Raw genomic sequence first — 15914 nt, forward strand, 5'->3', positions numbered from 1 at the left:
TGGAGGAGACATTGTGATCTTCAACACTGACTAGTTGAGAATGGTCATCTTCTATTTGTAAACATATTGTTAAACATCACAGAAGTGAAGGCTACCAGGATGCATGTAGAAATGGGCATGTAGGCTACAAGTATGTGAGATGACTGATAATGGCACCAGTCTTGTTTCAGCTGGATGAATAAAGTTAATAAAGATAAAGGAAATAAAGGGCTCGTGTGAATCTTTGCGGAGGCAGGGACTATAAAGAAGCAGCAAAAGCTGAAGTGGTATAGAACAGGTCTGAAAATGGCAATTGCTTTCTGTGGCTTCCTAGCTTCCAACCCGTTTTTCAACTCACTCCAGCTGTAGTGGCCACCATTCCTGCCAGTCCCTTGTACCTGCAAAAGGCTATCTATTGAAACTTAGGCTTAGAAGGCTCGTGGAGGGAGCAAGCAGTGGTGTCTTTATTTCCCTCAAGTTTCTGTTCCAATTTTCTCTTATCAATGAAGACTACATTGTAAAATATAACATCATTCCCTACTACCTGACTTAGCTTTGTCTCTCTCATCTGCTAGCACTCCCTCAAAGAACAGACCTTGTTTGGTTTAGAACAGTATGAATTCCTCAAAAGAAGCACCAAATATTATATGATTATTATATTATTAATGAATGAAGAACAGGAGGTATAGACAAAAGACATGAAAGCAGATAGCGGTTAATCTGGAGCATACTGCAGGAAAACAGGGACAGATACCAAGGTAGTGTTCTACTTTATTAAAGTGACTCCAGGCTCCAGAGTCGGTGTGACTTCACTGTATCTATACTTTCTCTTACCAAATATTAGATGTGAGACCTACCGTCTACCTTAAGTGTGAAGAAGGAAATTAAAGACTGAAAATTTTAGACAAACCACTGGTTTTTCTTGGAGAGTAGGCTTATGATTAAAAACTTAGTATACTAGATAAGTTCAAAGCACTTGAATTTCTAGCTTTCGGAAAACACAGCTATCCTTGACTCATGTTCTTGGTATTTATTTCCCTTCATTTTCAGGCTATGCTTTAGGTTAAATACTCATAATTTCAAAGCCAGTCTTATAATCAAGATACCTTAATAATCATAAAAATCAGCAAGCATCTCACTCTTACAGAGAACCACAAACCATATATAAATAGTATTAAGATTGCAGTGAAAAATAGCTACATTTTTTTCATTTAAAAATGGATCAAGTTGCTGGTGCTGATGGCTCATGCCTGTAGTTCTAGTTATTCAGGAGGCTGAGATCCAAGCAAGGATTGTAGTTCAAAGCCAGCCCAGGCAGGAAAGTCCATGATATTCTTACCTCCAATAACCACCAGAAAACTTAAAACAGGATTGTGGCTCAAAGTGGTAAGCCCTAGCCTTGAATGAAAGAACTCAATGATAGACCTCAGGCCTTGAGTGCAAGACAAAAAAAAAAATTTCTAGGCACTGATGGCTCACACCTGCAATCCTAGCTATACAGGAGGAGATCTGAGGATCATGGTTCAAAGCCAGCCAAGGCAGGAAAGTCCTCAAGACTCTTAGCTCTAATGAATCACTAAAAAAAAAAAAAAAACAACAACATAAGTGGAGTTGTAGCTTAAGTGGCAGAACTAGTGTGAGCCTTGAACAAAAAAGCACAGGGGCAACACCCAGGCCCTGAGTTCAAGCCCCAGGATTGCCCACAGCCAGTGGATCATTTAAAATCCAACATCCAACTCAGTCACTCTTTTGAGTTTAATATTAAAACATTAAGAATTTTCATCAAAGAAATTACTATTTAAATGCAATGTATTTCTTGACTTAAAAAATAAACACTAAATAGAACACCCTATACAAATTTCAAAAACAAAAATGCAAAGCATCTCATTCTGACAAATTTTTATTCTAAATTAAAAAGCAATAAAGCAATGACCTGTTATTTATGAAATGTCAAGTAAATACACCCATTAGACTAAGTCATGAAATTCCCAAATCAAAATATATTACTAAAAATCCATTTTAGCTGGGCACTGGTGGTGGCTTATGCCTGGAAAATGTAACTACTCAGGAAACTGAGGATTGCGGTTCAAGAAATTCAAGACTCTTAACTCCAATTAGTCACCAAAAAGCCGACAGTGGAGCTGTGGCTCAAGTGGCAGAGCGCTAGCCTTAGGCAAAACAACTCAAGAGACAGCACTCAGGGCATGAGTTCAAGCTCCAGGACCTGCACACATACATGTAGAAATGTAGGCACATGTGTGCACACGCGCACACACACACACACACACACACACAAATTCTAGGGTTGAGGATGAAATACCTCATGGTAGAATGCTTGCCCATAAGCAAGCACAACTGAGGTCCTGGGCTCCATTCTTAGTATTGCAAAAAATTTTAAAAAAATCCTCCATTTGACTGAGTTCTTTCTCATTTTTGGTTCTTCTGCTACATTAAATATTCTATAAGGAATATTTGGATTACTGTAGATGCCTTAAGTTGCCTCAGTCTTTTGACCTATTTCCCAAGAACGGTAGGAAGAGTCCTAAAATACTCTCTTTAGAATCCACTAACAGGAAAGAACAGCTAAGGGAACAACTCAGATGTAAGGTGTATATATATATATATATATATATATATATATATATATATATATATATAGCAATGACCGGGGGCGGCAGCTAGTTCATGATCCTAAAAGGGTCAGCTTCATCTGTAAATCCCAGCCCTACCACCAAGTTATGTAACTCAGCGCAAGTCATTCATACCTTCAAAGCCTCAGTTTCTACATAAAACAGCAGAAGTTCACATGACTTACAATATACCCATATGAAATGCTTAATTTAGGAAGTACTCTGTTAAGTTTATGTTGATTAAAACCCCTTTATTTATTTAAACCCCTTTTATTCCATTTACTTTTTTATTTTTGACATGCTAGGTTTGAACTTGGGGGTCCCATGAGTGCTATGCAAACACTTTACCATGTGAGACACACCCTCACTCCCCCAATAATCTTTTAAAAAGCTAATGATCTACAAGGTGACTTGGAAAATATGTGGTCTTGAAACTCTGACTTAAAAGTAAGAGAACCTTAGTCCTGCACTAACTAACTAACCCAAAGCCAGATGTGTGTTACTGATTTGGGAAGTTGAGGGGTAGTGCCAGGGAAATTGTGCTATAGACTACTACTGTAATAGTATTTAAACATTTCAACTTTTTAAGTTTTCATTTTGGAGCCATTAAATAATATTATTCAATGATGACAGTATAAACTTAGAGAAAACAGATTACACATGCATACCTTTAGTATATTTACCCATAAAACACTTTTTTAAAATGGTAAACATTTCAAAAAAGTTGTTTATGACAAAAATAAAAGTAAACTCCTGAGAGTTTAAGGGCCAAGATTATCAACTGCTTAAAGAGGAAACTACATGAATAAAGATAATTTCCTTTTTGGAATATAATGAGAACAGTATAGACACACAAACACCAACTTCCCTTATCCACATTCTTTATACTGGAAAAGCACTTAGTTAAGAGATAATTTTTAGTTTAGGTGGCTTAATTATGTAAGGAAAAAGTATCTTTTTTTGAGGGGGGTTTACCTATGTGTGTAAGAATAATTTAAAAAGATAAAGGTTGATATGGGATTTAGGTGAAAGTGTTTTAGAGTGGTTGGTATGCATAGGTTACAGGAATAAGACAGCTATGGTTAAGACAAAGTTTTATACAGGTATGCGGAAGGAAGTATATCAACAGCAAAAGCTTAAAGAAACTCCCCTTTCTTATTCATTTAGTTTTACAAAAAGAACACAATTTACAATTCAGTCCTAATATACAATACATAAAGCCTGATATGATGAAAAATACTCATTCCATAAATATAACATGTGCCCAATAACTTACTAATTTACACTATCAAAATATTCATAATCACTTAAAGTTAACTCAGCATTTCAACATTGTTAATTTGTTAATAATTTATTATAAAACCCAACTAAGAAATTTTATTCTTTTGTCACAGTTAAGATAATTATTAGTGACAAGATTGAATTGTGTCATGAAAAACCAATTCTTTAACTATTGTGGAAAACCTAGTCTTTCCTAAAAATGCTGTTCATCACTACAGAACTGATCTATAGGGTTAGAAGGGTTGAGGCAGTGGGTAGGCTAGTAGGGGCAATGCACCATTGTCATTTTAGAGGCAACACCAATTCATGTAACATAACCATCACATTCCAAGTACATTATAAACTATCATTAATTAGAATTCAAAAATGTGAAGTGGAAAAAAAGTAATTCCAAAATATGATGTCCAAATCAATTTCAATATTCAAAAAGTTCAGTCCCCATTCAGAAACAGATAAACAGTATATTTATTAAATGAGTTAAGACAAATAAACTTTACAAATAGACAAATAATAAAAGGCTCAGTGGCTAAAATAGATGGTAAGCATCATTAAAAGAAATCAACACCATCACGGTATCTCAGTTGGCTTACATGTGGAAAAAGAAATTTTCAAAGAGCAATTTCACAGAAATGAAGTCAGTTTTTTTTTCTTATAAACAAATCACCATTTCTTGGTTCAAAACTGACATCTGTTATGAAAATTACCATATCACATATTTGTAAGATGACAAGGAGTAACTCATCTTCAAAGTGCAAGTAAGTCTATTTACAACCACAAAAAAGGCAATGATGAGGAGAAAAGGATTTTTAAAAAATATACAAAGATTAAAAACATTTGGGATGCAAAATTAAACATTTTTTTTTTTTGGTTAGAGGATTAAAGAGAAAAAGTGATTCAATTACAGATGCTGATTTCAGCTATACATAATATATAATGGAATCTGAGATCTTTAACAGCTTTGCTTGCATTTTTTTTCCTACTTACATAATGCTCTGGAAATTTCTGGTAGAAATTACAGTGTCTCAAAGAGAGAAATACACACTAAGCATGTCTTGCTACTACTTCATAGATGTCATAAGACCGGTTTATGGATTAGAGTTGGTGTAAAAAGCCATTGCCTTGAGTTGAAAATGAATACTGTAAAAGCTCAATACAAATCCTCCAAAGCACATGCACTTCTAAATCTTTTGGTAAGTACATTCATATTTAAGCATAACCAAAATAAAAAAAAGAAAACTGAAAACATTTCCCTTTTCTCTATTCCCTATGCCTTATAGGCTTCCTCAGTTAATAGGGTCAATTTTTAGAGTTGAAAGGGTTCTTCAAGATGAGTCTAGTCCACCACCCTCATTTAAGGTAAACTATTTCCCCAAGATCATGCAGAACATTAATGGCAAAAACCAGGACTAGAAGCCACGTCTTGACTCCTAGTCTAAATATGCTTCCAGCATATCATGCTACCTCTTTTTTTTACAGTATGAATCACTATAAATACCTGATGAGTAAATGTACAATGATAAATGCTGACAGAGCCATTGTATTTCTAAGTCTTGCAGAGGATTACTGCAAAGAACTGATGGAGAGAAAAAGATTTCCCCCACCCATCAAAAATATCAAGCACCATCAACTAACATTTCTTTTCTGGGTCAGCACTCTAGGATGTAGTAGTCCTCGTAAACTCTATGTCATTCTGAGGATTGTGTATCTGGTGAAATCTGGGCCCTGATACAATACCAATTTTTAAAGGGTAAAGACAAGAGGAAAACAGGAGGAAAAGGTAGACAGGACAGAAACAGTTTTTAAAGAATCTAATTGGTTTAGAAACGGGCATTCTAGAATATAGTTAACTATTATATCTAAATATATCTGTTTAGAAGCTTTTCTACTTTTCACCTACTCTCATTTTACCTAATCTGTTTTTTGGCCACTTAATAAAAGACAATGATTACATTAAAAAATTAAAAATGTGAGATAATATTTTAGGTAAGTTGTGGTAATTTTTGTATTCTGATTCTACTAGATTATCAACAAGGAATTAAAGCAGTACTTCATGGGGCTGTTACCATCTTGAAATTTATTCCAATTGCGATCAAAGAGAAAAGACTGATGCACCATTATATGCAGAATTGAGGAAAGAAGCTGAAATGTCTTTTTAAAAAAACATTGCCGTGTATTTATTTAGTAAAAGGGCATTTTTATTTATGTTTACAAACAAGTTCAAAAAAGAAAGAAAAACATGTATGCTTCTACTTGTTAACCTTTTTCAAAATGCCAACAGCCCTCATGCTGTATGAAGGTCTCTAAGGATTTATTAGAAAAATCAATACAATTCACTCACAGTTCACCAAGACATCACTAAACTAACATATTTAGACAAAAACAAAAAGGACTAAGGTTCTCTTGTAGTTTGATAGTTTGATTTAATTTGATTTGCCTGAAATAACAAAAGCATTTCAAGCATCTTTCATTATGTAGTTGATGTCCTGCATTAAACAATCTACTAAATTTTGAACAAAAGGTTATTAGCAAGTTTTCAAAAATTTTAAAAATTAAACAGTTGTTTCAAAACCATTAAGTAGTAAATGTATTTAAGAAACTAATTAGGACAGATGCCATAACTTTATTAGAACACCACTGCTCATGTTTTTTTGTTTTGTTTTCTTTTTTTAAACAAAGCATTAGTGTTATCTATTTGGCTATTAGTATTAGCAATTTATCTACAATATTTAACAAGGTAAATTGTAGGCAAAAATTTAGTACAGTTTCAATAGAAACACCCCCCCTTTTTTTCCTGAAAATACAGCAGTATTTGAAGGACTAATTTTTGTTTGCATCAGTTATAAGGAAGCTTCCCATCTATGAACAGGAACAAAAAAAGTATCTACAAACCTTGTAAACAGATCTGTATCATTTATAAACATAAATAATCCAAATTATTAACAGCCAACAGCAGAAATGAAAGTATCAATTCAATGATCCAGGGCTCTTTGTCTTGCCCAGCTTACTCCTCCCTCTCTCCCATCAAGGACTGAGAAAAACTAAAGTTCTGCTAATACACTGTTTAGGACCATTCCACAGGTCACTTATACTGAGTTACTGTTTATCTGTCAGTTCATTTCTCCCACCCCACAAAAAGCACCCTCAGTCTGGCAGAAAGCTTTGCTTTTTTTTTTTTTTAAAAAAATAAATCTACATTCGTACAAGTGTGTCTTCTGTTGAAGTCCAAAGACAAGAATACTATCTTGTCCATCACAATATGTGAAAAGACCCAGTTTCAATTTGTTTCTTTACAATGCAGCTAGTGTGTTAACATTCAGCTTACAATCAGAGTGATGTTTCCAAACTATGTAGTGGGCTTCCTGGGGATGAAGAGGTAGCAGACTTGTTCATATCTATTGTAAGGTGAATTCCGCTGTCAACAGCATTGTTATTTTTGTTAGGAGAGGGTGGAGGACTGGAGTTACGTTTTGTAGGAGCATCGTCTTCAGCATCAGTGTCATCAATAAGGGGGATATGAGGCTCTGAATCTTCTATCCTAAACTCAGGATGTGTCATAAAGTTGTGAATCGAACTTCTTGATTCTGGTTTTTCTAACCCTTCATATAAAGAACTACGAAATGCATTCACCACTCGAATCTGTAAATATCAGAAAACACAGGAAGATGTCAGTACACTATTCAGTTAACTAAAAAAATGGTTCATTTATGAGTTTGAATCCACAAACAGCTAGGTATGAGTGAATCATATTTGCATGTAATGCAGTGGAACTTGCAATACACTGTAAAAAAATGAATATTTTAGTAGGACACTACAGAACAACAAAACCACATACTCTTAAGAACTAAGAGGTATAGATTCAAAGTAATACTATGAAAACCTCATTGTCAGTGGCTAAAAATTTAATAGCCATTTTATAGGATTTTTTTGCCTAAAAAAACAAAAAACAAACAAACAAAAAAACTGAACCATACACAAGCTTAGCTGATTTGTTTTTAAATTAAAAAAGAATGTATTTTTGAAAACAATTCAAATAAGTTAAACAAAGTCAAGCACAAAGGGTTACTATTTATCATGCTAGGAATTAGGGTGTCACCGACTATGAAAAAGCCAAGCAAATATAAGCTGAATGTCACAATGAACTCACATCTACCCCACTACTCCCTTTATTAAAAAGTAAAAATAAAGACAAAACCCAAGTGAGTATCTATAAAATGCCATTAAACAGCTATAAATATTTGAGTATATGCCATTTTTCTAAAAATATTCAGTGTGTTTCTCTATCATAGCTTACAACATATCACTAAATTTCTTTGGAAACAATTTAAAATGTGAAAAATTCTACTGGAATTTTTCTGTCACTCAAGTTTGAAGACACAAAGTTTCAAAGTTTTCTGTATTTCAGCCCTATAGACAGTGCAACAATTTACCTTTCTGCTTAGAGATCTGATGTACAAATTTAAAAGATGACAAAGGGTAAACTTTAAAACCAGGTTGTAGTGATGCCATTTCTTATTAATCCAGTGTTGTTCAGATTAAAAAGGAAGCAAATAACAACAAAAAAGACAAAATCCAAATGGCTGAGTGCTTTTATATATCCCACAAAATACTGTGTACTTCTGTTTTAATTCTAATGACTTGTTTAAAAAATAAAGACAACCTCAAATGCTAAGGGAAGATTATAAAAGATTAAGAAAATAATCTTAAGATAATAATAAATTGGCGTTTCTTCATTATTTAACCTTGTATCTCTTCATATACGTGTTTCAAAATTGGTTTTAAAAAATGGGATTTAGGGCTGGGAATGTGGCTTAGTGGTAGAGTGCTTGCCTAGCATGCATGAAGTCCTTGGTTTGATTCCTTAGTACCACATAAGCAGAAAAAGCTGGAAGTGGCACTTGGGCTCAAGTGGTAGAGTGCTAGCCTTGAGCAAAAGAAGCTCAGGGACTGGCAAAAAAGAAAAAGAAAAGAGAAAAAAGAAATAAAATGGGTTTCAGTTTGCCACTTACTAATGCAGGAACCCATTCAACGTGTTTCTCTCAGGTATAAAGTAAGAATCAACAATAACTATACCTTCTGGGGCTGTTGTGGGCGCACTTAGAACTGCTAACTGATAGTAACAGTGTTAGCACACAAGTATCAATTCCAGGGCTTCTCAAAGGTGCAGGGGCCTGAGATCTCAACCTTCCCAGATGCTGTTGGGCCACAATCCACACATCGAGAATAGATGATCTAGTCTATCTTCTCTTGTGATTCCATCATACTTTATAGTTATGTTTTATTCATGTGTTTGTATTTGAGCCTTAATATGACAGAATAATAGCAGCAAATACATTTACTGTTCTTGTTTTGCCCACCCCTTTACTAATTAATTGTTTAAGGAATGTAAACAATATGCTAAACACACTATTAAAATCATCCATTTAATATTTTATTTTGAAATTCTACAATTCATAGTTTTAAAAAGAATGTTTTCTCTAGAGATCATAAAAATAATGATCTTATTAATAAAATGGTATTAATCAAGATTCATTGTACTTATCCTGATATATGGAATTGTAACCTCTTTGTACAGTTACTTAATTTAATAAATGAAGGGAAAAAAAGATGATCTCCCTGAAGCTGTTTCAAATCTTGTATTTGACAAACTAGGATGGATTACTAATTCTCAGTAAAGCGAGGCCTCCAAATGAACCAAAGATACCTGACATTTAGATATTTCTAAGACTATTCAATATTAGGGTAGAAGTACAGTGAAATAATTAAACTTTTCATAAAACATAACACTTAGTTAGTCACTAACACTTAGTTAACTCTACCTTGATATTCTGTGCCATCTAACACAATGTGCTATCAGCAAGGTTCAAAAAAATTAAGGAAACAGCAATAATTACTGCGTCTGTTTGTATGTAATGATGATCTCATTAGCAAGACATATGCCAGTCCCTGGATATTTCATGTTCCAGGATTACAGGATATAGAATAAAAAAGTAAAACACCTCAAACTCTGATGAGACAAGAGCCATCATAATTCCTTTGCCACTCTCTGAAGTATACCTCTATTTATGGAAGTATTGGTCCAGGAACCTAGAGGCAGGTCTGTGTGTGGCTTTATTTTATTTTTTTTCCAATTGCATTAAATTGCAGTGTTTCTGTAGGGCAAAGGACATAGCTAGCAGGATAAGTAGAAAGCCCACAGACTGGAAGATGATCTTTATTGGCTATACATCAGATAAAGGCCTCATACCTAAAATATGCATAGAGCTCAAAAAATTAAGCCCCCCCAAAAAAAATCCTTAAAGAAACAACCACCTCATTAGTAAATGGGCTAAAGACTTCTCTGAAGAAGAAATAAGAATGGCCAATAGACCATGGCCAATGAAGAAATGTTCAACAACTCTGGCCATAAAAGAAATGTAAATCAAAACAACATTGAGATTCTACCTCACACCAATTAGAATGCCGTTATCAAGCAAACTAATAATAACAGATGCTGGTGGGGATGTGACCAAAAGGGATGCTACTACATTGCTGGTGGGAGTGTAAACTTGTTCAACCATTCTGAAAAGCAGTATAGAAGTTCCTCAAAAGACTAAACATAGGGCTGGGAAGATGGCTCAGTGGTAGAGTGCTTGTCTGGCATGCATGAGGCCCTGGTTTTGATTCCTTAGTAACACATAAAAAGAAAAAGCCAGAAGTGGTGCTGTGGCTCGAGTGGTAGAGCACTAGGCCTTGAGCTGAAGAGCTGAGGGACAGCACCCAGGCCCATAGTTCAGGCGGCATGACTGGCCAAAAAAAAAAAAAAAAAGACTAAACATAGAGGTTCCCTATTACCCAGCAATCCCCCTCCTGGGAATTTACCCAAATAACCACAAACAAGGCTACCGTAAAGCAACGAGCTCAACTATGCTACTGCAGCATTATTTACCACAGCTAAGGTATGGAATCAATCCAGATGCTCCTCAGTAGATGAATGGATCAAGAAAATGACACACACACACACATACACACACACACGGAATGCTATGCTTCCATAAGAAAGAATGACAAAGGGAGATGGGGAGTGGGAGAAAATGAATGGAGGGGGTAACATTGTTCTAAAAGAAATGTACTCATTACTTTACTTATGTAACTGTAACCCTTCTGTATATCTGCTTCACAATAAAATAAAAAATTTTCCCCCCAAGATAAGTGTTTTGCTGCATAGTCTAGAGGCTTGAATTCACAACTCTCCCAAATTTTGTCTTCCAAGTGCTTTAGATTACAAGTATGCCTGAATCTGGCTTGATTTGATATTTAACATAAAGTTTAGAACACAACTAGGACACAGACTGCTGATCATTTTTTCTTAGATTCTGGATCAAAAGCTATAAAGAACATTTTGGAGATATCTGATAAAAATCTGGACCATATATATATATGACTTTTCATTCTTAGAGATATGAAGTAGGAATGAATGAAATGTCTTGTCACTTTCAAATGGCTCAGTAAAAAATTATTCATTATCTGTATGTGTAGAGATGCCATAAAACAATTAAGATATGGGAAATGAAGGTGAAGAGTATTTGTCTATTAATATTTCAACTGACCAACAGGTTTGAAAAATTTCAAATTTAACATTCTAGGGAGAAGGGAAATTCTTTCATGATAATCTCTTATTTTTGGCTCCTTATATGTAAGTAATCTGTGTTTCATTACCTTTGGGAAAATTCCAACGATTGGTCTGATTTTCCTCACCAGACTACAGGCTCTGAGGTTCTACAAAAGCCCTGACATTTAATATGGACCTCCCATGTAGGAATGGCTAGTAAGAAGCCTATAAAACCATCTTCCTAATAGGGAGGCAAAGATGCAACTGTCATTTTTTTGTACTAAGCATTAAGCCAGGCATTATACTTACAAGTTCATTTTGGCAAGTAACTTTAAAAAAACCCAAAACATTCTTACATGTAAATATAATATCCCAATGTTACAAGGTTAGTTTGTCTTTAGAGTACTTTTTTGCTTTACACCATGCTACCTTTGCTAATTAGTTATATGCAAATCATTTAAATGCTCAGTGCTACATTTTGCTTGTTTTACAGTATTTTAGAAAACATAAAATTTACTTAAGCAAACAGTAAACAAACAGGCATTATGAGTAAATAGCTTATACTGTCCTGTTGACTTACTATCTTTCTAGCTTGTCAATATGTCTCTAGTCCTTAGCTGACTGAAGAACAAAAAAAGAGAGGTCTCTGAGAAATACAAGTCTAAACTTAGGAATTTCAGCAATTTTGGCAGGGGAGTTGGGTTTATACTTTTACTGCCTCCAACACACTGAAAATCCACAATAAGATCAGAAGACCCTAGTTACATTAAGATCATACAGGTTATAGGCTTTTGGGAATTTACCGTTTAAGGAAAACCTAAAAGAATGATTCTAGCCAATTAACACATATTAAAACATACAACAGTTTAACAATCAATCAAAATATATTTTCCCTATTTGCTTTTGAAACTTAATTGAACATTTTTAATCTATTGTATCATTTCAAATGAAATAGATTATACAAATGGAAATGAAACTGTAACTACCATAAAATTTCACCTCCCCCCGCAAACAAAAACATACATACATATATAGCAAGGCAAACTTCAGGCTAAGAAGGCAAGCAATCAGCTATATTACACTCAGAACTTCAGGCTACTACTAACTTCATTTTCAGACTTGATAGGATAGAAATTGTAATACTAAATTCATGTTTTTTTTGCTTTATAAATGTAATTTCCTGGTTCTATTAGATTAGTTTCAAGTCACATGCTTTTAGGAACCATGCAGTACAAAAACATTTAAAGGCATATACTCAAAGATTTATAGTAGTTTCACAAATTCTAAGCTGCAATTTTATTCCCCATATTAACTATTAACATCTCATTAACATAGAGATAAGCTCACAGATTTCATATCTAATCTCTGGTTGCAATTGTTCCATCTGTTATCTAGCCCCCTAAGAAATAAAACAACAACAACGACAACACTTTGAGGTCTCAATCCACTTTACGAAAAGAAAGCTTTATGAAAAGCCTGAACAATGAATTTTAAACATTAAGGAGAAAATGAGAAACGTTAGGTGTGTGAAGTAGGAAATGTTAATTTCATGCACTTAGGAACACACACTCACACCCCACAGTAGTAGAAGCAGTAGAAGAGGAAAACACTACATGTGTAGGGGTAGAAATATTTGTTACATCATGATGCTGGCTGGCGATGGAGGGTTGCCGCCTTAGAGCCCCCTGAATGGAACTTCCACTCTGGAAAGCATTCACTACATCCATCTGCAAGGAATCAGAGATTGTGACAGCTTGCTCAGCAAGAGAGAGAGAGAACAAGAGAAAGGACCATTCCATCTATCAACATATAAAAAGTAAAGGAAAAGGCACTTTTTTTTTTTTTAACAGAGCAGATTAATAGGCAAGAGTAGCATTTTGAGATGAAGGGGGAAAAAACACACTGGGAAAAAGGAACTTAGGGGCATATAAGACACATTCTTTCATAATCAGTTAAAAGTTTCACTCAGTCCAGCCACCAGTAGTATATTTCAAAAGAATACATTTTGTGGGTTGGGAAGGCTAGAAAGGAAGTTAAGGAGCACAGAGAAACCTCCTCCCCAGGTCAAAAAGCCCTTGCTCCCATCATCTTTCCTACCTCTCTACCAGGCCCATACCTGTGTCTGGATTCTGTTCAGACCTCTAAACCACAAGATCTGGCCACGTCGCAACTCCCTCTCGGCATGATCAATCTCCTCAACATCCTCTGCTAATTCCTCCTCAGGTATTTCTTCCTTTTGTGTTCCATGACCAGCTTCTTTTAGAAATTTTAAGCGACTAGTTGGAATTGTTGAAATAAGCTATAACACAGGGGAAAGAACTTAGAAGTAAGTTACATCAATTACAGTCAAACGGATCAACTTTATAAAAGGGTTAAAAGCTGGAAAATTATGACTTTACCAATGAAGCAATGAGAATCTGCTGATCAGATTTCTCTTCCAGAACAACAAATAATTCTTCCCTTAGTAACACAAAAGATTTAAGTTTGAAATATAGAAAGTTTTTAAAATAGGAATTAGCCTAATTATATGCTTCCATATTTTAATTCACAATAGCAAACTCTACAAACATGATTTAATATACACATGTTTAAATTCCTATTAGTTATATTTACTTCAAATGAAAATCATACAAGTTATACTGAGAAGTTTTATTAAATACACTTATTTTTACTTAAAGCTGAATTAATGGTGATTGATAATAACACCAAATAGAAACAGATATCTTAGAAAGCATAAAGGATATAAAATAAAACCACCAAAAGATATGAATTAGCTTATAAATATTAACAGTCATCCTCCCTCTGGAAGTAGAGTTCATCATGAGAAAAACAAGCACACAGTCAGACACAGAATAGCTTGGAGAGGTTCTAGTCAAATATCTCATTTCACAAAAGTCAAATTGGTTGGTGACTTGTCCATGGAATGTTTTAAGACTCCAGGTTTCCTAGCCACAAAGCCAGTGTTCCTTCTACCACTGCACACTTAAATTCAATGAAGAATGTCAACATAAGCTTGCTACTGTGTGATTATGTATGCTGTATTCCATTTCCTCTTCTTGAAATTGGCCAGAATTTTTGGAGGGTATGTTCTGCCTACCAGAGAACATTATGAAATAATGGTTTAAAAAAAAAAAAGAATGTGAATCAAGTAGGGATCTTCCTTCTAAGAAATTATCTGATAAGATAAGTAAGGAAAGCTTAGAACCTAGAAACACAATAAACAAGAAGATAAGACAAAAAGGAATGAAAAATGAGCTAAATTTAAGTAAAATGTAAAAGTCTAGCTTGCCTTGGAAAATGACAAATTCTCATGCACAAGTCATATAGCATGCTAACATGCATTTACCCAAACCTTAGCATAGATTTTTAGTCAGCTAGTTTTATAGTAAGAATAATAAGTTTCAACTGAACATTGTACAGGTCATTACAACTTATTTTTAAAAACAATGTCATGCATTTCCAAGAAAGTTGATGTGCATCTTGTTTTCCAGGAATTATAATATATATATGTTTATATACTCCTAAAGCTATTCAATCCAAATACCCTAAAATGCCACTCTATTTTTCAGATACTATTATTTTTATTGAAGTTTTATATGCAAAAACTAAACATTTTTACTATGCTACATTTCAGATATAATTGCATAGCAAAATAAAGTGAATATAATCTAGTTTCATAATGTTATTCTGATAACATGAAAGTAGATCATAAATACATAAATTAACATTTTAACCAGTTGTAAATACAACCTATCTGTTGTAAGATTTGTTCTAAAAATAAGTTAAAAATAAACATAAGCATAGAAATAAGTATCTTGAAATAAATATTATATAATATTTGTTTGAATAAAATACAATGAATAAATAGAAGAAAAAACCCCAAGGCATATCCTTAACAATTCTCTTACCTGACCCAAATGATTATGTAGAATTAAGTAGCAGAACTTAAATATACTGAGGAATGTTTTTAAAAAATTATTTTTTACTTGAGCAAAAATGATGAAATATTTTTTACCTGGCCCCAGAGTAATGTTCCCATTCCTAGGAATATTGACCATAGCCATTGTTCTATTGAAAGTTCTGAACAACTGAAAGGTTTTCCACCAAACTGCACAATTATTATCTGGAGGAATAATCAATAGTAAGTTCATTGTAATTGTTTACTTTAAAAAATTCATGCTCTAAAATAAATTTATGTCCTTTAAAACTCAAGTTTACAACCACAACAGTCATAGCTAAAAACAGTCAAAGCTAAAACAATTAAAATATCTGCCCCAAATTTAAAATTTATGCTTATTAAAAATTTAAAAAGGGGCTGGGAAGGTGGCTCAGTGGTAGAGCACTTGCCTTTGCATGCTCGAGGCCCTGGGTTCGATTCCTCAGCACCACATAAGCAAAAAGAAAAAAGCCGGAAGTGGCGCTGTGGCTCAAGTGGT

At 34.1% G+C, this 15914-nt stretch overlaps 1 protein-coding gene across 1 annotated transcript in view; it reads right to left on the reverse strand.

Moving 5' to 3' along the window:
* Positions 1-4331: 4331 nt before the first annotated feature.
* The window catches only part of Atp2b1 (ATPase, Ca++ transporting, plasma membrane 1), a 100271-nt gene continuing 88688 nt past the window's right edge, over positions 4332-15914 (reverse strand). Inside the window, exons 14-16 of the mRNA XM_013018873.1 lie at positions 15494-15601; positions 13595-13777; positions 4332-7526 (exon numbers count right to left, since the gene is read on the reverse strand). Coding sequence (XP_012874327.1) covers positions 7215-7526; positions 13595-13777; positions 15494-15601 — 603 coding nt within the window. The 3' untranslated portion in view covers positions 4332-7214. The remainder of the gene's footprint in view (positions 7527-13594; positions 13778-15493; positions 15602-15914) is intronic.

This window comes from Dipodomys ordii, unplaced genomic scaffold (genome assembly GCF_000151885.1).
Source record: "Dipodomys ordii isolate 6190 unplaced genomic scaffold, Dord_2.0 Scaffold3, whole genome shotgun sequence".
NCBI classification, from domain to species: Eukaryota; Metazoa; Chordata; class Mammalia; order Rodentia; family Heteromyidae; genus Dipodomys; species Dipodomys ordii.